At 39.0% G+C, this 27,915-nt stretch overlaps 1 protein-coding gene across 4 annotated transcripts in view; it reads left to right on the top strand.

The window, feature by feature from the left end:
- PTPRF (protein tyrosine phosphatase receptor type F) overlaps window positions 1-27,915 on the top strand; it is a 496,653-nt gene that overhangs the window by 410,762 nt on the left and 57,976 nt on the right. For all 4 annotated transcript variants that reach the window (XM_053693596.1, XM_053693597.1, XM_053693598.1 and 1 more), the window contains exons 7-10: window positions 21,918-22,187; window positions 22,382-22,963; window positions 23,862-23,995; window positions 25,770-25,914. In XM_053693596.1, the coding sequence (XP_053549571.1) occupies window positions 21,918-22,187; window positions 22,382-22,963; window positions 23,862-23,995; window positions 25,770-25,914 (1,131 nt within the window). The remainder of the gene's footprint in view (window positions 1-21,917; window positions 22,188-22,381; window positions 22,964-23,861; window positions 23,996-25,769; window positions 25,915-27,915) is intronic.

The following is a 27,915-nucleotide window of genomic DNA, read 5'->3' as shown; positions in this document are numbered from 1 at the left end:
TCTCAGATGTTTTCCTAGATGGTATTTGCAACAAACAGGCTCTAATAGATAATAAGATATTGTTTGATAGTAGTAACTCCTCATCCCATTATAAATTTAAAGTGAAACTAAGTAGAAGTGGAATGGATACATTGACATCTTCCACAGAAAAAGTTAATTTATTCATGTCCTTTTGAATCTACAAATTTACATCCACTAAAGGGACAGTAAAGCCAAAATTAAACTTTCATGATTCAGATAGGGCATGTAATTTTAAACAACTTTCAAATTTACTGTTATCATCAAACTTGCTTTGATATCTTGGTATTCTTTGTTGAAGACTAAATTTAGGTAGGATCAAACTGATTTCTAAGCGGTTGAAGATCACCTCTTATATCAGTGTATTTTATTAGCTTTTCACAGCTAGACAGTTGAGTGCCATACATAAACCATTGCGCTCACTCCTGTGGAGTTATGCATGATACAGCACTGATTGGCTAAAATGCAAGTCTGTCAAAAGAACTGAGATAAGGGGCAGTCTGCGGAGACAAGGTAATCACATAGGTAAAAATTGTATTAATATAACAATGATAGTTATGCAAAACTGGGGAATGGGTAATAACGGGATTATCTATCTTTTTAAACAATAAACATTTTAAAGTAGACTGTCCCTTTAAGTGGACTCTAGCTTCACTAACTTGTATGTTACTTAGTGCAGCTGTTTCACTAATAATTCGAGAGATGAGTGAGCTTTATGGGAATCAGCTACATAGACCAATACAGGAATTGTTGAGGCTGGAGTGTTTTGTTTTGTGAATCCATACCCAGTACTGTAGATTCCAGCTTTATACTTTGTTATTCTGTGCAGCTAATTCACTGAAGTTCAATCCTCGCTCTGTCCTTTAGTGGATTATCTCCATAAAATAACACTGGAGACTGGAGAGGCCAGTTAAGCCGGATAACTGGACAGAAGTCTAACTGTGACCAGTGACTATTTAGAATGATTTATTGTCCTTACCAAACATATACTATTAAATCTTTATATAAATATACAATTTTACATAGAATAATGAAAGGATATACACCCACAGGAATGAAAATCACAATCTATTTTGTTTCTTACTGTGGACAAGTTATAATTACAGAACTAGAATAGCAGGGAAGCAAATACTGGCTTTTTTCTGTTTCAAAACAGCTATCCTTTGCTAAAAAAAAAAGGGGGGGGGGCAATAAACAATACAAAATTATTATTTTAAATTTTTTTTTTGGAGTAATTCATTTAAAGCAACAAAATATAAGAAATGAAGAAGAAGAAAAAAATAGAGACACATTAACAAAAGTTTATCACCGGCAATTGTCTTCATAATTTGTGACCAACATTTAGGGATACCAAAATATTCTAAAAGAAACAGTACTGTGTTAAAAAGATAATGACTTGGCAATATTTTGTTTAGTTGTTTACTTTGACAATATTATTTAAAAATGTTTTAATGAACTTGAAAGGAAACACTGTAACCATTTGGTAAGTATGTAGCAACCATTCCACACATTACATTGCTACACTGTAACATTCTGGCATTCTGCACTGAATTGTATTGTCTGTAAATCATTGGAAGATTTATGTTGTGTTTTGTATGTGTGAAAAACACTTGTTTGTGTGGCTGGGTAGCACCACCGTGCTTGTTTGCTGCTTTTGATATATTTGTTCCATGCACTGAGTTTCATACAAAATATTCAGAGGTCTGAGAAAATGAATTATATATCGGAAATGTTTATCTTTCATTTGCCAGTTAATGTACATACAGTATGTGTGCTGTACCCTTTGTATATGAGTTACTTGTGTATTTATCAGTTTTACATTATCATTCATCATAGGAATTGTACAGAGATTTTTGTCTATATTTGTATGTTTGTGTGTCTCCAAAATGTTAATGTTTTCATTCAGTTCATATCATCAAGCAATGTGTTTAGTGATGTGTAAGTGATTGTACTGTCTCTGATATTGCTCACTATACATGTGACTGTTTATATGTGTGTGCAGATGTTATGTATGCTGTAAGGTTCTGTGCTTTACACTAGATGTTTGTGTGTTGTATTCACTGAATGTGGAGTACTGTATCTATGTATCGAGTGTCATTTTAAGATGTAATATTTTATGTATGAGTGTAGGCAGATATCTTGCAGTCTGTATTTCTTATGACGTGGGTGTGGGAAGTATTAATTGATAATAAGTGTTATGTGTGTGAGTTGTGTAATTAGTGCATAATGTATAGTGTGAAGCCTAAACTCTTATTATTTTAGTTGTTACATTTATTTATATGCAGTGTGAAGTTGTATTTTCTTTAATAGCTAGGTCATATAAAACTTGTTAGCCATGTGTCTTTTAAGTGTTAGATAAACTGTGTACAACTGGGTAAAATAGGACTGGTGTGTTGTGAAATATGCATGTGTTCTGTTGTAGTGTGATATATATAGTAGATCACAATATACATGTTTTGATAAGGTATCAGCTGGTTAATAGGCCAACCATAGTACTTGTTCATATCTCAGCCTTTCATCCTTCTGTTGTCGATAAGCTGAGTATCATTAAGTTGGGTAGTAATATTGTCTATTATTTGCAGCGGAAAACTCTTGGTCAAGTCAATGAAGCAGCAAAATGCTTTATCAATAATATATTATTTTGTTGTGTTTAGTTTCCATGTTTTGTTTTTTAGCTGTGTATTTAGTTGTCATTCTGGTGTGATGGTGTTTATTGTGCTGTTGTGTGTATGCAGTTGAATATTGCTGTGTTTTTTAGTTGTTTGGGTGCTTTGTGTGAATTTCAGGGCTTGTGTGTTGCCATATATGTGTTGTGTAGAAGTGTATGTATTGCTTGACTGTGAATGTCGTGGAGGGTTGCTGTATGTGTATTTTGTGTTGTGTGTGATGGTGCATTTTTATTTTGATGTGTATGTGTGTGAGGTTTTGTGTGTCTATGTCAATGTGATGTTTGTTTCAATTTGAGTATAGTGTTTGAGAGTGGTGTTTTGTGTACAAAGAGTTTGTGTGTGTGAACATAGGTGTGTGGGTACAGAGAGGTTTATGTAGAGAGAGTTATGTGTAGAGAGAGTTGTGTGTGTGCAGAGCAGTGTGTGGTGTGTACAGAGAGTTGTGGGTGTGTGTATGTGTGCAGAGCAGTGTGTGGTGTGTACAGAGTTGTGTGTGTGTAAGTACAGAGAGTTGTGTGTGTGTGTGTGTGTGTGTGTTTGTACTAAGAGTTGTGTGTGTACAGAGAGTTGTGGATGTGTGTGTACAGTGAGTTGTGTGTGTTTGTGTGTGCCTGCTGGGCTGTTTTTTTCAGGTGAAGTGCACATGTTGCTGTGTGTTTTGTGTTGCTGTGTGTTTATGTGTGTGCCTGCTGGGCTGTTTTTCATATGAAGTGCACATGTTGCTGTGTGTGTGTGTGTGTTTGTGTGTGTGTCTGCTGGGCTGTTTTTCAGTTGAAGTGCACATATTGCTGTGTGTTTGTGTGTGTGTGTTGCTGTGTATGTTGCTGTATGTTTGCATGTTGCTGTGTGCTTGTGTGTCTGCCTGCTGGGCTGTTTTTTAGTTGAAGTGCACATGTTGCTGTGTGTGTTGCTGTGTGTTTTTGTGTGTGTTGCTGTGTTTGTGTGTTGCTGTGTGTGTGTGTGTATTGCCATGGTTTGTGTGTGTTGATGTGTTTGTGTGTGTTGCTGTGTGTGTGTGTTGCTGTGTGTGTTTGTGATGCTGGGTGTGTTGCTGTGTGTGTGTGTGTTTTGTGTATGTGTGTTTTGTGTATGTGTGTGTGTGTGTTGCTGGGTGTGTGTGTGTGTGTTGTGTATGTGTGTGTTGTGTGTGTTGCTGTGTGTGTGTTGCTGTGTGTGCTGTATATGTTGTGTATGTGTGTGTGTTGCTGTGTGTGTTGCTGGGTGTGTGTGTATGTATTGCTGTGTGTGTGTGTTGTGTTGCTGTGTGTGTGTTGTGTTGCTGTGTGTGTGTTGTGTTGCTGTGTGTGTGTTGTGTTGCTGTGTGTGTGTATGTTGCTGTGTGTGTATGTTGCTGTGTGTGTTGTGTTGTGTATGTGTGTGTTGTGTATGTGTGTGTTGTGTATGTGTGTGTGTGTTGCTGTGTGTGTTGTGTATGTGTGTGTTGTGTATATGTGTGTGTGTTGCTGGGTGTGTGTGTTGCTGGGTGTGTGTTTCTGTGTGTGCTGTATATGTTGTGTATGTGTGTGTGTGTTGCTGTGTGTGTTTCTGGGTGTGTGTGTGTATGTATTGCTGGGTGTGTGTGTTGTGTTGCTGTGTGTGTGTTGTGTTGCTGTGTGTGTGTATGTTGCTGTGTGTGTGTATGTTGCTGTGTGTGTTGTGTATGTGTGTGTTGTGTGTGTGTGTGTTGTGTATGTGTGTGTGTGTTGTGTATGTGTGTGTGTGTTGTGTATGTGTGTGTTGTGTATGTGTGTGTTGTGTGTGTGTGTGTTGCTGTGTGTGTGTTGCTGTGTGTGTTGTGTTGTGTATGTGTGTGCTGCTGTGTGTGTGTGTGTTGTGTATGTGTGTGTGTTGTGTATGTGTGTGTTGCTGGGTGTGTGTGTTGCTGTGTGTGCGTTGCTGTGTGTGCTGTATATGTTGTGTATGTGTGTTGCTGTGTGTGTTGCTGGGTGTGTGTTGTGTTGCTGTGTGTTGCTGTGTGTGTGTATGTTGCTGTGTGTGTGTATGTTGCTGTGTGTGTGTTGTGTTGCTGTGTGTGTGTTGCTGTGACGTGCACACATGCAGGTTGCCGTTTTTACTCTCTCTGTGTTTTTCCTTGTCTCTTTTCTACTCTGTCATCCTCATCGCACTGCCATCCAAACAATCTTCCATCTATCAGATCAGCGAGAAGGTTTGTCCTTTTCATTTCTTACCCAGATACAGATTGGCACGCCTGGTCCAACCCACCCCGAGGGGTAACAGCAGAGCTGGCTCCCCCAGAGCTTTTGTTCTGCAGAACCCCCCAAACCCTGCTTCAGTGCCGCTCCCTGACCTGTGACTCTACTGCTTGCCTGTATTGTGTGCCTGACAAAGCCTGGTCTCCCTCCCTGCATTGTGCATGGCCCCTATTTACCAGCCTCTCTCAGCTAGTTCCCTCTCTGCATTATGTGGGGGGTTTAGCTGTTCACAAATAATACCTGGAACCGCATCTGTAGGATACAGCTATCTATTGTGCAATGGAGTACTACATAGGTTTTATTTATAAAAACAATGACGTCTCCATACAGGTGACACCTCCATCAGCTACCCCAACCATTATGACACTGCTTCTACTATGACACTTTTAAAGGGACGTGTAGCTGAGTATTGGTTTATATAAAGCAAAATATCCCAAGGTCACATTTAATGTAAGGAAACATAGAATCATTTTGAGTTGGAAATGTTCAGTGTATCAATATCCTTTATACCTGCAACTCTACAAGTAGTGTATATCTTGTAGCCAATCTCTGAGATGTCGCTATTACAAAATTCTTTTTTCATTCATATAGATTTAAACAACTTATTTTATCTAATTTGTTTTGCTCTCTTTGTATCCTTTGTTAAAAAGCTCACATATGCCTCATGATATTGGCTCACCCAATGCGTTCAGAGTGTCTCAGTAGTGCTTTGCTGCTTCTTCAAAAAAGGATACCAAGAAAAAGAAGCAAATTAGATAATATAAGTAAATTGGGAAGTTTTTTTCAAGTTTAATGTCCCTTTAAATGCTTTATTTAGGGAATGCCTCAGTTTTGTTTACAAACAAGAAGAGTAAACATATGCAATTAGATTAAATGCTAAATATATGAAGCTTTTTTAAATATAACAAGTCCACATAAGAAGAAAGAGTTGCAAGGTATGAGATATGAAGACATAATTGTATTTACCTACATCTAGGCAATCACTTCTCAATGCAATAACATAAAAAATAGGGTGCAGAGACCCCAGCTACTCTCTTGTGATGTTGAAAAGACTCATAAAATACATACACATGAAATAGAGCTATTTAAACAAGTTAAACCATTAACAATTACTACATTTGTTTTAAATTGCTACTGAAACTCTCAGGAAGTGCTTGTTTGGGATCTACTTCCTTCAATCTGCCCTTATCTTACTATAGGAGAAGTCTATTTCTCTACAAGCAAAAAACAAAAACATTTGGTCAGATTCCCTTTTAGAATCAAGAGGTGCAGATATTTAGTCTCATATGATGGATGTTTCCCCAATATCTGCTCATTGGTCCCCAACGGAAGGTTTACTGTTTGTTTGGCTGCGTATAATGACGCGTTTCTTGCTTTTAGCTGCGTTCCTGGAAGCGTCTCTGTTCACCCAGGCATTTAATTATTGCTCTGCGACTCTGCAAGGTCACATATGAAAGACTTCTTTTATCTCTGTGTCGTGGATCTACTCATTTCCCTCCCACCCTTTATGTTATTTTCATTTGAGAAATTTCCTTGATCGAATGCAAATTGCAGAGTAGGAAGCCCCTTCTGAACTCTCGCGTGTTTGCATTTGTGCACAGAGCCCTCTGCGAAGCTATCGTCCGCTAATGATATCCCCCGGATGTTCCCGTCATGCCAAGTTATATCTGAAATATAATCCAATATGGTCCAGGCCCCACTAAGGTAATTGTCTATAAAATGTCAGTACTGATGGCTACATTAAAGGGATATTCCAGCCAAAATTGGAAACCACATGGATGCATTTCGGTATTAAACAGAAGCAATTTTGTAATATACACGCATTAGCAAAAATGCTTCTAACAAAAGCTATAGCTGTTTCAAAAGTGTATTCAAGTATGCACCGTGCACCAGCATTTTAAAAACAGCACTTGTTCAGAGAGCCTAAGGTGCTTGTACCATCTGGTAATGACTCAATTGAATTGCTGACAGGATACAAGCCCCACTGATAATCTGAGCAGCTGCATTATTTAAAATGTGGGTGCAGTGACAATATCTAGCTATGCCTCACATGCACGGGCAGAGAAAAAGGTTAGCACTAAAACAGTGATAACTTTTACTAGAAGTATTTATGCCAATACATTTATATTGCAAATATGTTTCTATCCAAAGATGTAATAAATCTAGGTGCATTTACATTTTGACTGGAATGTCCCTTTAATAGCTTAGATTCATTAAAATGTATTCTTTCCTTCTCTCTTTACGGCAATGACTTCCATCATTAAATGTAAAAAGAAGGGGGGGACTTTACAGGGTATAACTTTGTTTAACCCATAATGACTTAAACCCAAAAAGACCGAAGCAAATCGTTCAATAACAATAATGTATCTAATCCGTGACAGCTGTTAGATGTAAACTAACTACGCGCCATTAAAGACTTCAGTGCTAAGATTGGCGCTAAGGTTAAAGGGACATTAATCAAGGTTTTTTTATTGCTGCAGTACAAAAGATCAGAGTACAAAATACATTCTTTAAAGGCTGATAAACTTTTGTAAGCAGAGCTTTCATTGTTTTGCAATCCAAGAACATACCCTTGGAAAAGACTATTGGATATGTTTGCCTTCATTCACATTGAATTGAAGCTGGGCTTCTCTATTTTTTATGTTTATCTTGTTTCTTTTGTTCTGGCCAACTAGGGGTAGCTATGATGGAGTTCCTGTACATATCAGGCAGATATTGTTAATGTGGCTGTAGCCTTAATTCATTCTCATTACAATAACTTTCATGGTCATTCCTTAAAGGGACATGAAACCCACATTTTTTTCTTTCATGATTTAGAAAGAGTGTGCAATTTTAAACAACTCTCCAATTTACTTCAATTATTTAAGTTGTTTGATTCTATTTATATCCTTTTTTTAAAGCATATATAAATAGGCTCAGTAGCTGCTGTTTGGTGGCTGCACTTATATGCCTTGTGTGATTGGCTTACCCATATGCATTGCTATTTCTTCAACAAATGAAATACAAATAATGAAGCAAATTAGATAATAGAAGTAAATTGGAATGTTGTTTAACATTGTATCCTCAATCTGAATCATGAAAGAAAAATGTTGGGTTTCACATTTTATCATTTCATATTTAAATATTGTGTTTGGTTTCACCGACAGAGATTTACAGGGCAATTTTGTTGTGTCCCTTATTGTTCTCATGTTAAAGAGACATGGAACTAAAAATAAAAAATAAAATTGTGATTCAGATAGAGCATGTAATTATGAACAACTTTCTAATTCACTTATATTATCAAATTTGATTTGTTCTCTTGGTATCTTTTCTTGAAAAACAGGGATGTAAGCTTAGGAGCACCATTTCCTGTAGTGCTCCAGACACCTACCTAGGTATCTCTTCAACAAAGAATACCACAAGAACAAAGCAAATTTGATCATAGAAGTAAATTGTAAAGAATTTTAAAAGGATATGCTATGTCTAAAGCACAAAATATTTTTTGGGGGTTTATATCCCTAAAAGTATTTTGATCATGGGTTGGCACGTGTACCAAACGTGGCATTTTGAATAATTTATTAATGCCACTTGGAGTGATGCACTGTGGACTGACACAGCCTTTGGTACCACCCTTGTCACATTTCTGCCATGTAGGGCGAGGGGGCAGCAGGCTCAGTGTCACTCCTCACACAAGCATCATGCACAGTACTTGAGAAACACACTATGTGCGTAGGGAATACAAAGCAACAGTCTGCAACGGGGGAGGCTTGGGAGCTGATTGAGGAACTTTAGGGGCTGGTAACTAAGTCCTGAGGTCAGATAAGGCTGTAGGGTGACAGAGGAGCTGCAGGGACAAGATTCTGATCTGATGTGGATTTGTAGCATTATAGCTGCAGATCCAGGAGCCCAAACTGATGTTCCGTCTTTATTATCATTAATGTTATTATAATTAACATATAAGTATTTGTTTTTTAATGTTAAATCTATACAAAAGATAAGGCTGGCACAGGTGGTCACATTATAGTGCTCATAAAAGGTCACCAGTCCCTGCCCTAGAAAATGGTTTATACAAAATGATGACTTGGGAGGCCCCTGGATGAGGTGTAGAGGCTTCTGGGTAAAAACTGCTGTAGCTGCTACCTGGAATAGGAAATGCAAGAGCGTAATGTTTCTCCAAATGAGGCACAAAGGACTGACTTAGAAAATATGTAAAATTCTCAGCTTAAACAGATCCTACATTTTTATGGCACGGAAGACGGTTAATCAGCCTTGATTCACACAGCAGTGTCTGATGCGCAAATCTCCATCCTGCTCTGTCTGCAAGACTCATCTTATTACACTTGTTAGGAATATGATTTCCAGCCCAGAACTATAATGTCCCATGGGGCTCTTCATCTTTTTTTTTTTCTTTTTTCTCTCATTGTCCTTTAAACTGTTTCACGGAGTGCAATGCCAACCTGAGCTTAGCAAAGCAGCGGAGTCTGCGACAGGCAACAGGTTTTTATTTACAGAGCCATAGAAACACAGTAAGACATGCACACATACACACACTCAACGTCATACATATGTACAGACACACACACTCAGCGTCATACATATGTACAGACACACACACTCAGCGTCATACATATGTACAGACACACACACTCAGCGTCATACATATGTACAGACACACACACTCAGCGTCATACATATGTACAGACACACACACTCAGCGTCATACATATGTACAGACACACACACTCAGCGTCATACATATGTACAGACACACACACTCAGCGTCATACATATGTACAGACACACACACTCAACATCATACATATGTACAGACACACACACTCAACATCATACATATGTACAGACACACACACTCAACATCATACATATGTACAGACACACACACTCAACGTCATACATATGTACAGACACACACACTCAACATCATACATATGTACAGACACACACACTCAACGTCATACATATGTACAGACACACACACTCAACATCATACATATGTACAGACACACACACTCAGCGTCATACATATGTACAGACACACACACTCAACATCATACATATGTACAGACACACACACTCAACATCATACATATGTACAGACACACACACTCAACATCATACATATGTACAGACACACACACATACTCAACATCATACATATGTACAGACACACACACTCAGCGTCATACATATGTACAGACACACACACTCAACATCATACATATGTACAGACACACACACATACTCAACATCATACATATGTACAGACACACACACTCAACATCATACATATGTACAGACACACACACTCAACATCATACATATGTACAGACACACACACTCAGCGTCATACATATGTACAGACACACACACTCAACGTCATACATATGTACAGACACATACACACACTCAACATCATACATATGTACAGACACACATACTCAACATCATACATATGTACAGACACACATACTCAACATCATACATATGTACAGACACACACACATACTCAACATCATACATATGTACAGACACACACACTCAACATCATACATATGTACAGACACACACACTCAACATCATACATATGTACAGACACACACACTCAACATCATACATATGTACAGACACACACACTCAACATCATACATATGTACAGACACACACACTCAACGTCATACATATGTACAGACACACACACTCAACATCATACATATGTACAGACACACACACTCAACATCATACATATGTACAGACACACACACTCAACATCATACATATGTACAGACACACACACTCAACGTCATACATATGTACAGACACACACACTCAACGTCATACATATGTACAGACACACACACTCAACATCATACATATGTACAGACACACACACTCAACATCATACATATGTACAGACACACACACTCAACGTCATACATATGTACAGACACACACACTCAACATCATACATATGTACAGGCACACACACTCAACATCATACATATGTACAGACACACACACTCAACGTCATACATATGTACAGACACACACACTCAACGTCATACATATGTACAGACACACACACTCAACATCATACATATGTACAGACACACACACTCAGCGTCATACATATGTACAGACACACACACTCAACATCATACATATGTACAGACACACACACTCAACGTCATACATATGTACAGACACACACACTCAACATCATACATATGTACAGACACACACTCAGCGTCATACATATGTACAGACACACACACTCAGCGTCATACATATGTACAGACACACACACTCAACATCATACATATGTACAGACACACACACTCAACATCATACATATGTACAGACACACACACTCAGCGTCATACATATCTACAGACACACACACTCAACGTCATACATGTGTACAGACACACACACTCAACGTCATACATGTGTACAGACACACACACTCAGCGTCATACATATCTACAGACACATACAGTCAACATCATACATATGTATAGACACATACAGTCAACATCATACATATGTACAGACACATACAGTCAACGTCATACATATGTACAGACACATACACTCAACGTCATACATATGTACAGACACATACACTCAACGTCATACATATGTACAGACACACACACTCAACGTCATACATATGTACAGACACATACACTCAACGTCATACATATGTACTGACACATACACTCAACGTCATACATATGTACAGACACATAAACACACAATGTCATAAATATGTACAGACACAGTGTAAATTTGCTGTACCCTCAAAATAACTCAACACACAGCCATTAATGTCTAAACCATTGGCAACAAAAGTGAGTACACCCCTAAGTGGAAATGTCCAAATTGGGCCCATTTAGCCATTTTCCCTCCCTGGGGTCATGTGACTCATTAGTGTTACAAGGTCTCAGGTGTGAATGGGGAGCAGGTGTGTTAAATTTGGTATTATCGCTCTCACACTGGTCACTGGAAGTTCAACATGGCACCTCATGGGAAAGAACTCTCTGAGGATCTGAAAAGAAGAATTTTTGCTCTACATAAAGATAACCTAGGCTATAAGAAGACTGCCAAGACACTAAAACTGAGCTGCAGCACAGTGGGCAAGACCATACAGCGGTTTCACAGGACAGGTTCCACTCAGAACAGGCCTTGCCATGGTCAACCAAAGAAGTTGAGTGCACATGCTCAGCATCATATCCAGAGGTTGTCTTTGGGAAATAGATGTATGAGAGCTTCCAGCATTGCTGTAGAGGGTAAAGGGGTGGGGGGTCAGCTTTTCAGTGCTCAGACCATACGCCACACACTGCATCAAATTGGTCTGCATGGCTGTCGTCCCAGATGGAAGTCTCTTCTAAAGATGATGCACAAGAAAGCCCGCAAACAGTTTGCTGAAGACAAGCAGACTAAGGACATGGATTACTAGAACCATGTCCTGTGGTCCGATGAGAGCAAGATAAACTTATGTGGTTCAAATGGTGTCAAGCGTGTGTGGCGGCAACCAGATGAGGAGTACAAAGATAAGTGTGTCTTGCCTACAGTCAAGCATGGTGGTGGGAGTGTTTATGGTCTGGGCCTGTATGAGTGCTGCCGGCACTGAGGAACTACAGTTCATTGAGGGAACCATGAATGCCAACATGTACTGTGACATACAGAAGCAGAGCATGATCCCCACCCTTCGGAGACTGGGCCACAGGGCAGTATTCCAACATAACGACCCCAAACACACCTCCAAGATGACCACTGCCTTGCTAAAGAAGTTGAGGGTAAAGGTGATGGACTGTCCAAGCATGACTCCAGAACTAAACCCTATTGAGCATATGTGGGGCATCCTCAAACGGAATGTGGGGAGCACAAGGTCTCTAACATTTACCAGCTCCATGATGTTGTCATGGAGGAGTGGAAGAGGACTCCAGTGCAACCTGTGAAGCTCTGGGGAACTTCATGCCCAAGAGGGTTAAGGCAGTGCTGGAAAATTATGGTGGCCACACAAAATATTGACACTTTGGGCCCAATTTGAACATTTCCACTTAGGGGTGTACTCACTTTTTTTGCAAACGGTTTAGACATTAATGGCTGTGTGTTGAGTTATTTTGAGGGGACAGCAAGTTTACACTGTTATGCAGGCTGTACACTCACTACTTTAAATTGGAGCAAAGTGTCATTTCTTCAGTGTTGTCACATGAAAAGCTATAATAAAATATTTACAAAAATGTGAGGGGTGTATTCACTTTGTGGGATAATGTACATATGTACAGACACATGCACTCAACATCATACATATGTACAGACACACACACTCAACGTCATACATATGTACAGACACACACACTTAACATCATAAATATGTACGACCCATACACAGATACACACACTCAAGTCATGCATATGTACAGACACACACACTCAACATCATACATATGTACAGACACACACACTCAACATCATACATATGTACAGACACATACACACACTCAACGTCATACATATTTACAGACACATACACACACTCAATGTCATACATATGTACAAACACACACACTCAACGTCATACATATGTACAGACACACACACTCAACGTCATACATATGTACGACCCATACACACACTCAACGTCATACATATGTACAGACACATACACACACTCAATGTCATACATATGCACGACCCATACACACACTCAACGTCATACATATGTACAGACACATACACACACTCAGCGTCATACATATGCACAGATACACACACTCAAGTCATACATATGTACGACCCATACACAGATACACACACTCAAGTCATACATATGTACAGACACATACACAGATACACACACAGGTAAAGAACACATACACCAAGGTACATGCATATATATTTTGACTGATACACACCCAAATTTCCAAACACTGACAAAAACAATATAGAGGAACACATGTACTGACACAGAGAAACAGTCACAAATAAAGATTTGTATACATACAAAAAGACACAAAGGTACATACACAGGCATATAACTAGTGAGCTACTAACAGTAAGAAGCACTGTTGCACATTAGACATATACCTATATAAATGGGTACTCAAATATTCAGAGCAACACACACACCGAGGTAAAAGATTAAGATATTTATACAGAAAGAACAACACACAATCACCTTGATGCACACACACAAAACATGTAGCCAGTGAGACGGATTTATATAAATAAGCACATACAGACACAAAGGAATTCAGAACTGTACAGAGATGCAGAAAGCCATACAGAGACACAGGAATAGGGACACACAGAACGACACTGAGACACATACAGACCCAGGGACAGAACAAAACAAACAAATGAATAAACAGATACATTTTCATGGACAGAAACACAGATACACACACGCACCCTGATATGTATAGAAAAGGATATTGCATTTGATAGGCACCTACCTAGAAACATACTGTATGTAGCTAGTGGCATTTAGAGAGGTGCAAACACGGACATACACGTAATGGCATTTAATAGGTTACATTTCGCTAACTGACTTATTTGCTGAAAAATAAAGATACTTTTTTAAATTATACTTTAAATATTTGGTTAAATTAAAAAAAAATCTCTTGAGGCATCAGAATATTTGTGCAGATTGTTAGGTCAGTTCTTTGCGTAATAATTATAACGCCACTATTAGTCTAACAGATTTTGACGTTGTTGGCTTTCTTACGGCTAAATTACGAGTTTTGCCTTTTGGTGAAAAAGCAGCGTTATCAGGTTATAACGCTGCTTTTTCACTACCGCTGCTATTATGAGTCTTGCAGGTTTAGGGGCACCGCACACTTTTTTGGCCATAACGCAAATCAACTTACGCAAATTGCGTAAAGTCTTTTTTCAATGGGATTTTCATAGCGCCGATATTACAAGCTGTTCCTGGGAGGCCAAAAAGTGAGCGGTACAGCCTATACCGTCAAGATTCGTAACGCATTCTAAAGTCAGTAGTTATGAGTTTTACGCTACAAAGCTGTAACATAAAACTCATAACTAAAGTGCTAAAAAGTACACTAACACCCATAAACTACCTATTAACCCCTAAACCCTAAAATTATTAACTCCTAATCTGCTGCTCCGGACATCGCCACCACTATAATAAACATATTAACCCCTAAACCCCCATACTCCCGCATCGCAAAAACTAGTTAAATATTATTAACTCCTAATATGCCGTCCCTAAAATCGCCACCACCTACCTACATTTATTAACCCCTAATCTGCCGCCCCCAACGTCGCCGCCACTATACCAAAGTTATTAACCCCTAAACCTAAGTCTAACCCTAACACCCACTAACTTAAATATAATTAAAATAAATCTAAAGAAAACCTACTATTAATAACTAAATAATTCCTATTTAAAACTAAATACGTACCTGTAAAATAAACCCTAAGCTAGCTACAATATAACTAATAGTTACATTGTATCTAGCTTAGGGTTTATTTTTATTTTACAGGCAAGTTTGTATTTGTTTTAACTAGGTAGAATAGTTATTAAATAGTTATTAACTATTTACTAAATACCTAGCTAAAATAAATACAAATTTACCTGTAAAATAAAACCTAACATGTCTTACACTAACACCTAACCTTACACTACAATTAAATAAATTACCTAAATTAAATACAATTAACTAAATTAAATACAAATGCCTAAATTACAAAAAAAACAAACACTAAGTTACACAAAATAAAAAACAAATTACAAGATATTTAAACTAATTACACCTAATCTAATAGCCCTATCAAAATAAAAAAAGCCTCCCCAAAATAAAAAACCCCTAGCCTAAACTACCAATAGCCCTTAAAAGGGCCTTTTGCGGGGCAACAGTAAAACCCACCACCCACACAACAAACCCCCCAAATAAAACCCTAACTAAAAAAACCTAAGCTCCCCATTGCCCTGAAAAGGGCATTTGGATGGGCATTGCCCTTAAAAGGGCATTTAGCTCTATTGCTGCCCAAACCCTAATCTAAAACCCACCCAATAAACCCTTACCCTTAAAAAAACCTAACACTAACCTCCGAAGATCCACTTACAGTTTTGAAGACCGGACATCCATTGTCAACGAAGCCGGGAGAAGTCCTCAACGAAGCCGGGAGAAGTCTTCATCCAAGCCGGGAGAAGTGGTCCTCCAGAAGGGCAGAAGTCTTCATCCAGACGGCATCTTCTATTTTCATCCATCCAGCGCGGAGCAGGTCCATCTTCAAGACATCCGGAGTGGAGTATCCGCTTCTTACGACGACTCCCGACGAATTAAGGTTCCTTTAAGTGATGTCATCCAAGATGGCGTCCCTTACATTCCGATTGGATGCTAGAATTCTATCAGCCAATCGGAATTAAGGTTAAAAAAATCCTATTGGCAGATGCAATCAGCCAATAGGATTGAGCTTGCATTCTATTGGCTGATTGGAACAGCCAGTAGAATGCAACCTCAATCCTATTAGCTGATTGGATCAGCCAATAGGATTAAAATTCAATCCTATTGGCTGATTGCTCCGGACATCGCCAACACCTACATTATACTTATTAACCCCTAATTTGCTGCCCACAACATCGCCGGCACCTACATCATACTTATTAACCCCTAATCTGCCGCTCCGGACATCGTCGCCACTATAATAAACATATTAACCCCTAAACCGCCCCACTCCCGCATCACGAACATTAGTTAAATATTATTAATCCCTAATCTGCCACGGCGATTTAGGGGCGGCAGATTAGGGGTTAATAATATTAAACTAATGTTTGTGATGCGGGAGTGCGGCGGTTTAGGGGTTAATATGTTTATTATAGTGGTGGCGATGTTCGGAGCAGCAGATTAGGGGTTAATAAGTATAATGTAGGTGTCTGCGATGTTGGGGGCAGCAGATTAGGGGTTAATAAGTGTAAGATTAGGGGTGTTTAGACTCGGGGTTCATGTTAGGGTGTTAGGTGTAAACATAAATTTAGTTTCCCCATAGGAATCAATGGGGCTGCATTACTGAGCTTTACGCTGCTTTATTGCAGGTGTTAGGCTTTTTTTCCGCCACTTTCCCCATTGATGTCTATGGGGAAATTGTGCACGAGCACGTACAACCAGCTCACTAAAGCAGCGCTGGTATTGGAGTGCGGTATGGAGCACCAGTTTGCTCTGCGCTCACTTCTTGTCTTTTAACGCCGGGTTTATAAAAACCTGTAATACCAGCGCTGTAGGTAAGTGAGCGGTGACAATAACGTACAAGTTAGCACCGCACCCCTCATAACGCAAAACTCGTAATCTAGCCGTTAGTTTCTATTAAAGAGTGATTCCTATTAAAAAATTTTTTACAATGAACAAGCAAATGGGTCTGGCACTTTAAATGGCTCTTCAGTCTCTTAAAGGTGATTTTTTTCCCCTTTAATTTTTTTAATTACATTTTTATTTGACCCATTGCGCTGAATTGGCACTTACTGCGAATACGTTGACAGCAGCTCACACCAGGAATTCATTAAAAATCACTTCTCTTAAAGACTTTGCTAACTAGCAGTTTGGAGCAGGACCAATAATTCTTTTTACGCTTGGCACTTTCCTTCCTGCGGTTACACCTAAGATGAGTGTAAGGCGATGCCACTCTCTTTGTTTCTTATCAGGCTGGCACATTGAGCCTCCTGTCTCAAAGGATGAGAGGAAATTGGTCTATTCAGCCTCTTAATGGTGTGAGATCACCACAGAGTGTAAAGTGAGACCCTCCTGGTGATTTGGACATCTCTGATCATAGAGTTGGGAAATATATCCCAGCTTCTCAGCACTGCAGGCTGTAACTGCACTCTAATGCCTGTTAAATTATTAAGAAGCCTTCCCTCTTCCATCTACTGTTATCCTGTGCTGCGATTGTCTAACTGTCTCACTGCAAGAGGAAGCTGTGGTCACAGGAGATACCAGTAAACCACGATCACCTTACACCGAGCCTAGAAATCTCCAGCCCGGTTCCCTGCTGCATTTTACTCAGCATTTGCTAGATTATATTATTAAACTGAAGTGTTTTGCAATCATGGTCTAATGCAAATATCACAAAATGCTTAGGCCATGATATGCAAGTCTAATAGAATAGACTATTTAGTAGTTTGAGAAGTAACTGTAGCTGTTAGTCTGTATGGTTTATTGCACATTGACAGAAATTATGTTCTTTGCAGAATGTATTGGTATTGAAAGACAGGCGAAATATATACTTCTTGCAAAATAACCTTTAACTCCTTGGCTGCCAAACAAGGCTAAAACACAGTACAGCTCTATCTGGTTGACAAGGTGTTAACCTGGACTTCCAATATTTCCCATGCATGTCAGGAATTGCTGTTTCCCTGTATTTCTAATGCATGGTTCCTCCTGCCATGTCCTATGTCTTCCTCCTTCTTACATTTATCCTGTTATTCCTGACTCTGCATCTCCCAGAGTTCCCTACCTTCTTGTCTGACGCATGCTGTGTAAATGCCTTTCAACTAAAGCATGCTTGCTCTGCCTGCGTACGAGACTGCCGGACAAACTGCTGGCACCATTCTGCTGCAAGCTGTGGTCATGGCGAGGATGGAAGCCGCAGGCAATCAAGATGCGTAGACTGGAAATTAAATCCACCGTCATGCCAAAATCATTGTCATCTTCATCAGCCTCATTCTGCGGGGCTGGTGGAACCCACATTTATTTGGCATCATATCCATCCAGTACACATTTGTAGCTATAAGCTTGCATAGATATGAAAGGTTTCATTGTGCCCGTATCAGTACCCTTCTCAGCAGCCAAACCATTACAGCTAGTGATAGTCCAGCAGCCAAAACCTTACAGCTAGTGATAGTCCAGCAGCCAAAACCTTACAGCTAGTGATAGTCCAGCAGCCAAAACCTTACAGCTAGTGATTGTCCAGCAGCCAAACAATTACAGCTAGTGATTGTCCAGCAGCCAAACCATTACAGCTAGTGATTGTCCAGCAGCCAAACCATTACTGCTAGTGATTGTCCAGCAGCCAAACCATTACAGCTAGTGATTGTCCAGCAGCCAAAACTTTACAGCTAGTGATAGTCCAGCAGCCAAAACTTTACAGCTAGTTATAGTCCAGCAGCCAAAACTTTACAGCTAGTGATAGTCCAGCAGCCAAAACATTACATCTAGTGATAGTCCAGCAGCCAAAACTTTACAGCTAGTGATAGTCCAGCAGCCAAAACCTTACAGCTAGTGATAGTCCAGCAGCCAAAATATTACAGCTAGTGATTGTCCAGCAGCCAAAACATTACAGCTAGTGATTGTCCAGCAGCCAAAACATTACAGTAAGTGATTGTCCATCAGCCAAAACATTACAGCTAGTGATAGTCCAGCAGCCAAAACCTTACAGCTAGTGATAGTCCAGCAACCAAAACATTACAGCTAATGATAGTCCAGCAGCCAAAACATTACAGCTAGTGATTGTCCAGCAGCCAAAACATTAAAGCTAGTGATAGTCCAGCAGCCAGACCATTACAGTTAGTGATATTCCAGCAGCCAAACCATTACAGCTAGTGATAGTCCAGCAGCCAAAACGTTACAGTTAGTGATAGTCCAGCAGCCAAACCATTACAGCTAGTGATAGTCCAGCAGCCAAACCATTACAGTTAGTGATATTCCAGCAGCCAAACCATTACAGCTAGAGATAGTCCAGCAGCCAAACCATTACAGCTAGTGATAGTCCAGCAGCCACAACATTACAGCTAGTGATACTCCAGCAGCTATTGATTGTCCATCAGCCAAAACATTACAGCTAGTGATAGTCCAGCAGCCAAACCATTACAGCTAGTGATAGACAAGCAGCCAAAACATTACACCTTGTGATAGTCCAGCAGCTAAAACATTACAAATGGTGATAGTCCAGCAGCCAAAACATTACAGCTAGTGATAGTCCAGCAGCCAAAACATTACAGCTAGTGATAGTCCAGCAGCCAAAACATTACAGCTAGTGATAGTCCAGCAGCCAAAACATTACAGCTAGTGATAGTCCAGCAGCCAAAACATTACAGCTAGTGATAGTCCAGCAGCCAGACCATTACAGTTAGTGATATTCCAGCAGCCAAACCATTACAGCTAGTGATAGTCCAGCAGCCAAAACGTTACAGTTAGTGATAGTCCAGCAGCCAAACCATTACAGCTAGTGATAGTCCAGCAGCCAAACCATTACAGTTAGTGATATTCCAGCAGCCAAACCATTACAGCTAGAGATAGTCCAGCAGCCAAACCATTACAGCTAGTGATAGTCCAGCAGCCACAACATTACAGCTAGTGATACTCCAGCAGCTATTGATTGTCCATCAGCCAAAACATTACAGCTAGTGATAGTCCAGCAGCCAAACCATTACAGCTAGTGATAGTCCAGCAGCCAAAATGTTACAGTTAGTGATAGTCCAGCAGCCAAACCATTACAGCTAGTGATAGTCCAGCAGCCAAACCATTACAGTTAGTGATATTCCAGCAGCCAAACCATTACAGCTAGAGATAGTCCAGCAGCCAAACCATTACAGCTAGTGATAGTCCAGCAGCCACAACATTACAGCTAGTGATACTCCAGCAGCTATTGATTGTCCAGCAGCCAAAACATTACACCTTGTGATAGTCCAGCAGCTAAACATTACAAATAGTGATAGTCCAGCAGCCAAAACATTACATCTAGTGATAGTCCAGCAGCCAAAACATTACAGCTAGTGATAGTCCAGCAGCCAAAACATTATACCTTGTGATAGTCCAGCAGCTATAACATTACAAATAGTGATAGTCCAGCAGCCAAAACATTACATCTAGTGATAGTCCAGCAGCCAAAACATTACAGCTAGTGATAGTCCAGCAGCCAAAACATTACAGGTAGTGATAGTCCAGCAGCTAGTGATTGTCCAGCAGCCAAAACATTACAGCTAGTGATAGTCCAGCAGCCAAAACATTACAGCTAGTGATAGTCCAGCAGCTAAAACATCACAGCTAGTATTAGTCCAGCAGCCAAAACATTACACCTAGTGATAGTCCAGCAGCCAAAACATTACACCTAGCAATAGTCCAGCAGCCAAAACATTACAGCTAGTGATAGTCCAGCAGCCAAAACATTACACCTAGTGATAGTCCAGCAGCCAAAACTTTACACCTAGTGATAGTCCAGCAGCCAAAACATTACAGCTAGTGATAGTCCAGCAGCCAAAACATTACACCTAGTGATAGTCCAGCAGCCAAAACATTACACCTAGTGGTAGTCCAGCAGCCAAAACATTACACCTAGTGATATTCCAGCAGCCAAAACATTACAGCTAGTGATAGTCCAGCAGCCAAAACATTACACCTAGTGATATTCCAGCAGCCAAAACATTACAGCTAGTGATAGTTCGCCAGCCAAAACTTTACAGCTAGTGATAGTCCAGCAGCCAAAACATTACAGCTAGTGATTGTCCAGCAGCTAAAACATTACACCTAGTGATAGTCCAGCAGCCAAAACATTACACACACAGCCTGATTTTGTGACCAGGAAACATTAGATTTTTCTGATTTCAGATTTCTTAAAGCATGGGCCTTCAGATTTCTTAAAGTCTTTATAACTTGGTATATACTGAAAAACCTTACTGCAGTATATCTGATTTCTAGAATTCTTGACTGTTCTTGGCTTGGCATTTTTTTCATGAATTAATTAAGGCACAGCAATATTTTTAACACGTACATCTCCTCAATCATAGTAGAGTAGCGTTTTATAAAAATCAACCTTTGTAGAAAAATAAAACTTTATCCCCCCTTCATTCAGCTTATCAAATACCACAAAGAGGTTTTTTAAGGGCTTAGGTGATACAAGAATTAAACAGCACTAGTAGAATGATCTGAACACTGGCTTTAGTATGTAGAGGACATAATATATTTCTTTATGGGGTTTCTTATGATTTACTGTGTTCCAGCAATGTTTAGTTTATTGCTTCCATGGATTCTAATAATGCTTTCCTTTTGGCTCTTTGCAGTCCGACGGGTTGCACCAAGGTTTTCCATTCCTCCAAGTAACCATGAAGTGATGCCAGGGGGCAGTGTAAATCTAACATGTGTGGCAGTGGGTGCCCCTATGCCCTATGTCAAGTGGATGGCTGGTCTTGAAGAGCTCACTAAAGAAGATGAGATGCCTGTGGGGCGTAATGTCCTGGAATTGACCAACATCCGTGAATCGTCCAACTATACGTGCGTGGCTATCTCCTCTCTGGGCATGATTGAGGCACATGCACAAATCACAGTAAAAGGTAAAAAGGGACAGAGCAAGGGATAAGAACAAAACATAAAATCAGCAGAAACTTAATATAAATAAAAAGCATCCTAGATAGAAACCTAGTATTGTAGACATTCATTTTATTAAATGTGGGTTACAGTATGATGATTGATGGAATGTGTTTAGTTTTGTGAATCTCAATAAAAAATATATTTGTTCTCTTTGTAGCTTTGCCAAAACCGCCTACAGATGCCATAGTGACAGAGACAACAGCTACTAGTGTTACTCTAACTTGGGATTCTGGTAATTCCGAGCCTGTTTCCTACTATGTGATTCAATACAGACCCACAGCTTCAGAAGGACTATTCCAGGAAGTAGATGGCGTGGCAACAACTCGATACAGTATAGGTGGTCTCAGTCCCTTCTCAGAATATGTATTCAGAATAATTGCCGTTAACAATATTGGCCGAGGACCCCCAAGTGAACTAATAGGGGCTCAGACTGGAGAGCAGGCTCCTTCTAGCCCTCCACTGAAGGTCCAGGCCCGTATGCTGAGTTCCAGTACTATGATAATCCAGTGGGATCCCCCAGAAGAAGCCAATGGGCAAATAAGAGGCTTTCGGGTATACTATACAACAGACCCCCACTTACCTTTTAGCATGTGGCAGAAGCACAATGTTGTTGATAACCTTCTGACCACAATTGGAGGACTAACCACAGGAACTACATATAGTATCCGAGTGTTGGCCTTCACCTCTGTGGGGGATGGTCCTCCATCGGAAATCATTCAGGTCAAGACACAGCAAGGAGGTATGAGTCTTAAAAAAATGTTTGCAATTTAGGAAAATAAATCTCCTGTACTGTTGTATGTCATAATCTGAATCATTAACATCATGCTTGGAAATTGTAGACCTGATTATGATGGTGTTTAAGTGATAATTCATTATTTGCTTCCACTGTATTTACTCCCTGATTATGGGTCTAGATCAGTGTTTCCCAACCGCGGTCCTCAAGTACCCCAACAGGCCTGATTTTCATTATAGCTTAACCAGTGCACAGGTGAAGTAATCAGCTGATGAGTAACCAACCTGCTCTCATCCATCAGATGATTATTTCACCTGTGCTCTAGTTCAGCTATAATGAAAACCAGGACTGTTGGGGGTACTTGAGGACCGCGTTTGGGAAACACTGGTCTAGATAATGGTTGTCCAAGCAAAAAAACCCTACTCACCAGCCTTTTCCATTTACAGCATTTTGCAGCACATATAAAGTTTCACATTCCTGCCACAGGACTATTTGGTGCCTATTGTATGAAATATATATATATATATATATATATATATATATATATATATATATATATATATAATTTTATTTTATGGGAATATGTTGTGTATATATAGCTCAACATTTGCTTATTTCAGGATTGCTAAAATAGCAGTATATAATTTTTTATCCTTTTAATAGAATTTTTAAATGATGTTCTCTAGTCCCATGCGGAGCTGACATTTCCATTTATATTACTTATTTGAAGTGGCTTTATCACTTCAACCCCCTTTAAACCAGTTATTTCTAAGCTAGTTATGTCTCTAGATCTGAGATATGTGTCTGCAGAGCATTCCATTTCCTATAACAGACGTTTGAGTAATTATTTCAGTTTATTGGCAAGTATGTTTCTCTAATGAATATTTCCCCACCACCACCACAGTCCCAGCCCAGCCCGTGGATTTCCAGGGGGAAGCAGAATCGGATACACGTATTATGTTAACTTGGCTCCTTCCACCCCAGGAACGCATCACCAAATATGAGTTGCTATATTGGGAAGGACAAGATGGCCGACAGGTATGGTAAAGCCTACTTACATAGACCAATCAAATTATTGCATGCTAATCAGCATGGCTGGTAATTTTTCCATGAAAGATAGCAATCCCAGCTGGACTAAAAAATATAAAATTTAACACAATTTGAATTTAAAGTACGACCCATGCTGTATAGACACCTAGAAGTATGGGGAAATTCTATACTAGAAATATAATGAAATGTACAATAACATTTGCAACATCAAGAAAAGCTGACAGAGAAGGAATAGTTGTGTATAGAAAAAATAATTTTCTTAATTCTGATATCAAACCTACACAAATGAAAAGAATCCCAGAGACGTATCAATAATCACTGAGTATTCATTTACTCTATGTAGCTGCTATTTATGTGTATTTTAGATGCCTATATTATAGGTTTTCTGTTTATATTGTGTTCATATATATATATATTGTTTGAAAGTATTTAAACAGCGCTGTATACAGCTGATACATACTTGAGATACACAATGTATATAAAAAAAAACTTTATTTTACTGACAGATCATGTCTTGGAACATTTTACAAAATATAAAATATAAAAATAATTTTGACAAATACCTATTCAAAGAGCAATTGTATCAACAATGCTCTTGTGTGTAGTTGTTGCTTTACAACACTTGCCTGGCCAGACTCTGTGTATACGTTACTACTACATGTTGACACCTGAGGAAGGGGCGTGACCCTGAAATGCGTAGTGGTAACGTATACACAGAGTCTGGCCAGGCAAGTGTTTTGCAGTTTCTTTTGCTCTATATTTTACAGAGTAATATGAGGTTTTAAATGTTTTTTTAAACTTGTGTTCTAATACTGCATATATTTATGTTGTGAATTCACAATTGTGTGATTACGAGTACACTAGTGCTCCGATATACCTGATACCTGGTATTTTATTACAGGCACGCAAATAGGCATTTTCTGAGCAAATGTGTTAGAATTTAAGCAACTACATACAAGAGCATTGTTGATACAATTGCTCTTTGAAGAGGTATTTGTCAAAATTATTTTTATATTTTATAAAATGTTCCATGATCTGTCAGTAAAATAAGGTTTTTTTTTATATACATTGTGTATTTCAAGTTTGTATCTGCTGTATACAGCGCTGTTTAAATACTTTCAAACAACCTTTTTTTGGTTTCTGAAAACAGCTGCAGTTCAGCATAAATCAAGTAATAAGATACTAAGCATATATAAAGTGATATATATATAAAATAAGACACTTATAGTTGATTGCAACAAAGAAAGCAATTATTTTTCAGTGTGGCGCTCTCCCTTTTAACCTAAAATACATATATATATATAGTACTTTACAGTAGAATTATGAAAAGCTTGGCATAAATTTATATGAAGGAAAACGTAACTGACAACCTATTATTTAGCCATAGTCAAACACATTTTAAAAGTTACAGGAACAGTAAACACTGTAATTGCAAGGTTTTTCTGCAGTCTGACAATAAATTAGTGGATACGTTTGATAATGTTATGAATGCTTTACAACCTGGTTTGCTGCAATTTATTTTTTTTAAGATAATTGCAAATTTGTGCACATACTCTCGAAAAGGTTTATCAGTCCTGGTCTAGGTCAGTCTCATACAAAAACACTGTATTATTGTAATAGTTTGTTATATGCTAAATTCAATACCCATAATTCATTATGCCAAATTGATTGATACAATAAAAAGCATTAGTTGTATGTTATATTCATGTGACTGAAAAGAAACATTTAATAAATTGTATTCCCGTTCGTTACATTTTTGCAGCAAAAAGTGACCTTTGACCCTGCCTCCTCTTATGCGGTGGAAGGACTGAAGCCCGATACTCTGTATAATTTTCGTCTGGCTGCCTGGTCTGACATGGGTATCGGCGTTTACACCCCACCCATTCAAGCTAAGACTGCACAGTCCAGTAAGTGTCTGAAAAAGTGAGTGGTGTGACTGTGTTTGTGAGTGTGGTATTTGTCAGATTGGTTCCTTTGGATCTTCTCTGATGCTCATATAAATGGTAAGTACCCCTTAAAACCTCAACCTGCATGTCATCATCATGGAGCTATCACCTGCATCCTCCCCTTTATGCCGTACCAGATAAATGGACAGTGCCTAAATAACTATGCAAAGACTAATACTTTGATGAATGTTAAAAGAACAGAGAACTGTCACAATGGGAACTCTGGAATCTTTTTAAAGAATAAAGATAAGACTCATACTTAGGTCTGAGGGGCCATGATGCAGCCACACACTTCTTCAAACTAAACAGTGTTTGTGTCAGAGCCACCAGGCCTCCCAACCATAAATCATTTTTGAGGATAGTGTTGGTGTGGGAGCTTTATCCTGCTGTCCCAAACACCTCTCTTTCTTAATTATAAATGCCCATAATCACATAGTGAAGCTGGGAACCACCTTAAAACACAGCTAGATATAGGCCCCTGGCCATCAGACCACACCCTGACTATCCAGGCTCCACCCATGACGCACCTGACCAAACTCATGACCCTCCCCAACTGGGGTCTCAGAGATTCCACCCTATTTTTGTGTTCCCATATACTAGCCATAACATGTACAGTTACTTGCCAAAACCAGGGAGTGCTCTTTCAGTTCTACAGGTAGCACATTTTTAGTTTTGCAGGTTATACTTTTTTATTATGTAGTTGTAAGAGTCAAAAAATAAATCCAGTGTGGCTCCTCAAGTCAAAAGGTTGGACCCCTTCTATAGTTTATATTAGAGAAGTTAAGATACTTTGTAATTGAAAATTGTAGAGATGATAATTGCTTGAACTGAATGATATAATATCATGTAGGCTACATCACACACTATTTGTCCTTGGATAATCAAATATATATTATATAGCCAATGTGTAATGTTCTTTGAAATTTCTCCCAGAATTCTAGAAGTGATAATGTCTACCTTAAATAGAGCATCTGAGTGTAAATTGTTGTTTGCTAAGCAAATTTACAATAAACTTGTTAAAAAGCTATTTATCTTAACTCCAATATCAGCGTAGAGACATAAACTAGGTGCCAATCTAGAAGCATTCTAAGATTATGATTGGATGTGAATGTGCCAATCAGAAGCTTAGAATGCTTCAAGGTTAGCACCTAGTGCATGCTTTTGTGCTTATCCTTATCAACAACACATTTTTTACCTATATAGCCAAAGAATAATTTGTGCTGGAATGTAGCTATCAGAATGTGCAACTATGCTTAACTTGGGAGTGTATGTTGTTCTTGTGCAGAAGACTATGCCTGTGTGCTGCAGGGAACTGTGTGGTTGTGTATCTGAGGTGACTAAAAAGTGTCAGATGTTCTGTTCACAGTACCAGATTCACAGAGAGAGTGCAATTAGGCACATCTTAATTGCATGTTAATGACTTGTGCCCCATAATGTCACCATTACCAAGCACTCACTATTGCCAACCTATGCAGATATATCAAATCCCTGCTGTGCCTGTTGATAACTGTATCCCTGGCTGTGTGTTTTTTTTTATACAGGACTGCTTTGTTTGGTTCATGCTGCATGGAGTGCATTCTGTTAAACTATGTTCTAACCCTCTGTAATACCCATACTAATCAGTAGAGGGCAAGCTAGTCACAAAGTATGGTGTTTAAAAAAAACAACAACAAACTTTCCAATTAACTTGTTATCATATTTACTTCTCTCTCTTGGTATCCTTTCTTGAAAGGTGCTCATATGTATTAAGCAGCATATAGCATCAGTGTTTGGAGTGATGTATAACCCAAAGACGTGCACCCTCATGTAAATACCTAGGTATGCTCTACAAGAAGAAATATCAAGAGAACAAACTAAATAATGAAAATGAAAGTAAATTGTAAAGTTGTTTTTTAATAATGAAAGTTTAATTTTGATTTTCATGTCCCTTTAAGGGCCAGATTACGAGTGACGTGATAACTT

This window comes from Bombina bombina, chromosome 10, assembly GCF_027579735.1.
Source record: "Bombina bombina isolate aBomBom1 chromosome 10, aBomBom1.pri, whole genome shotgun sequence".
NCBI classification, from domain to species: Eukaryota; Metazoa; Chordata; class Amphibia; order Anura; family Bombinatoridae; genus Bombina; species Bombina bombina.
This window is presented reverse-complemented; position numbering and strand designations above follow the sequence as displayed.